Here is a 1597-nt window from a genome sequence, read left to right on the forward strand (position 1 = left end):
TTATCGCAGAAGTATCGCTAATGGAAACGAATAAAATAAGGCCTTCGGGCCAGACAGAAAACGAAAATAGTCAATGCTGGGAGAATAACAGTCCGGTTTGTTTTCTTCTCGGTCCCTCGTACATCCGCTAATTGTCTCGTTTTAGATTATATTTATTCCACATTTGTATGTTAACTGTCTATATCGCATTCTTGTCTGTTTGTACATGTTTTTTTTGTCTTGTTCCTTGTTTTTTTTATTCGCCAATTCGCGAAGGCTTCTGCTGTCGGCGCCAGCACTAGGGGATTTGATATTATCGATTAGGCTCGAAATTGCGATTGACCCGCTGGTCCGATAACTGATGAGTTGGACTCTATCTATGTCTGTTTCCCGTTTGTTTGTACACTTATATGTTATTTAACTCATTACATACATACATACATATCCTGTCTGTATCTTTACATCTAAATTATTGATTACTATTTATTGGTGATTCAGGTTCAAGCTGGCAGAAAGTATTTGAGATGACTGAAAACTCATTTAAAAGAAGTCCTATTTATTTATATTGGGACAAATTGCCTATTGAAAAGGTAATGAACTTTTGAAACTTCAAAATGAATCTCAGTTAATAAACAATCTACATATTTGTCAATCCTAAATCCAAATTCTTTCTCACCCTCCATCTTAATCTTACACTTCTTCAATCTCTATTTTACATTCCGTCCTCTCACTTTCACTCCTTCTCTCTCTCTCTCCCCCCTCTCTCTCTCTTTCTCTCTTCCCCGCTTTTTGTGACTTCTCTAATTTTACTCTCTTTTGTTCTGACTCTCTCTTACTCTCACTCTTCCTTCACTTTTCCCTGTCTCCTTCTCTCCCTCCTACTCTCTCCCCGTATCACATCATAACCTCTTTTCTCTTTATACTACTCTATCTTCCCTCATTTGCTTAGATTCTTTACGGATCAGTTAACTTTCTATTTGCAGGTTCAGTTTCAGTTGATTGATAAATGGCCTACAACTGTATTCATTTTCAACGGTACAGGGACAAATTCTACATCGTGGTTCCAGAAAGACAAAGTCCTTGTAAATCCACTGCAGGACTGGGATCTACAGGACCTTACTTTCAATGAGAAGTATATATTACCTTTTTGCTCGTAATTAACATCTTTAATTATTTTGTAATTAGTCTTTTGAACACTTTCACAATCAATATTTAAGAGGAAAGTTTACAGATATACTTTGTATCTCAATGATGTATAATATTATGGTTGGCACTCCGTCGCTTAACGACGACGAGGGTTCTAGTTGATCCGATCAACGGAACAGCCTGCTCGTGAAATTAACGTGCAAATGGCTGAGCACTCCACAGACACGTGTACCCTTAACGTAGTTCTTGGGGATATTCGGCGTGACACAGAGTGTGACAAGGCTGACCCTTTGAATTACAGGAACAACAGAAACAGGAAGAAAGAGCGAGAGAAAGTTGTGGTGGAAGAGTACAGCAGGGTTCGCCACCATCCCCTGCCGGAGCATCGTGGAACTTTTAGGTGTTTTCGCTCAATAAACACTCATAACGCCTGGTCTGGGAATCGAAACTGCAATCCTATGACCGCGAGTCC

The 1597-nt window shown here is 39.3% G+C and overlaps 2 protein-coding genes across 2 annotated transcripts in view; one reads left to right on the forward strand and one right to left on the reverse strand.

Moving 5' to 3' along the window:
- LOC106867736 (uncharacterized) overlaps positions 1-1597 on the reverse strand; it is a 103334-nt gene that overhangs the window by 40520 nt on the left and 61217 nt on the right. The gene's annotated exons all lie outside the window — the stretch shown is intronic.
- The window catches only part of LOC106867744 (uncharacterized), a 4857-nt gene continuing 3742 nt past the window's right edge, over positions 483-1597 (forward strand). Inside the window, exons 1-2 of the mRNA XM_014912707.2 lie at positions 483-569; positions 963-1111. Of these exons, the coding sequence (XP_014768193.1) occupies positions 504-569; positions 963-1111 (215 nt within the window). The 5' untranslated portion in view covers positions 483-503. The remainder of the gene's footprint in view (positions 570-962; positions 1112-1597) is intronic.

This window comes from Octopus bimaculoides, chromosome 29, assembly GCF_001194135.2.
Source record: "Octopus bimaculoides isolate UCB-OBI-ISO-001 chromosome 29, ASM119413v2, whole genome shotgun sequence".
NCBI classification, from domain to species: Eukaryota; Metazoa; Mollusca; class Cephalopoda; order Octopoda; family Octopodidae; genus Octopus; species Octopus bimaculoides.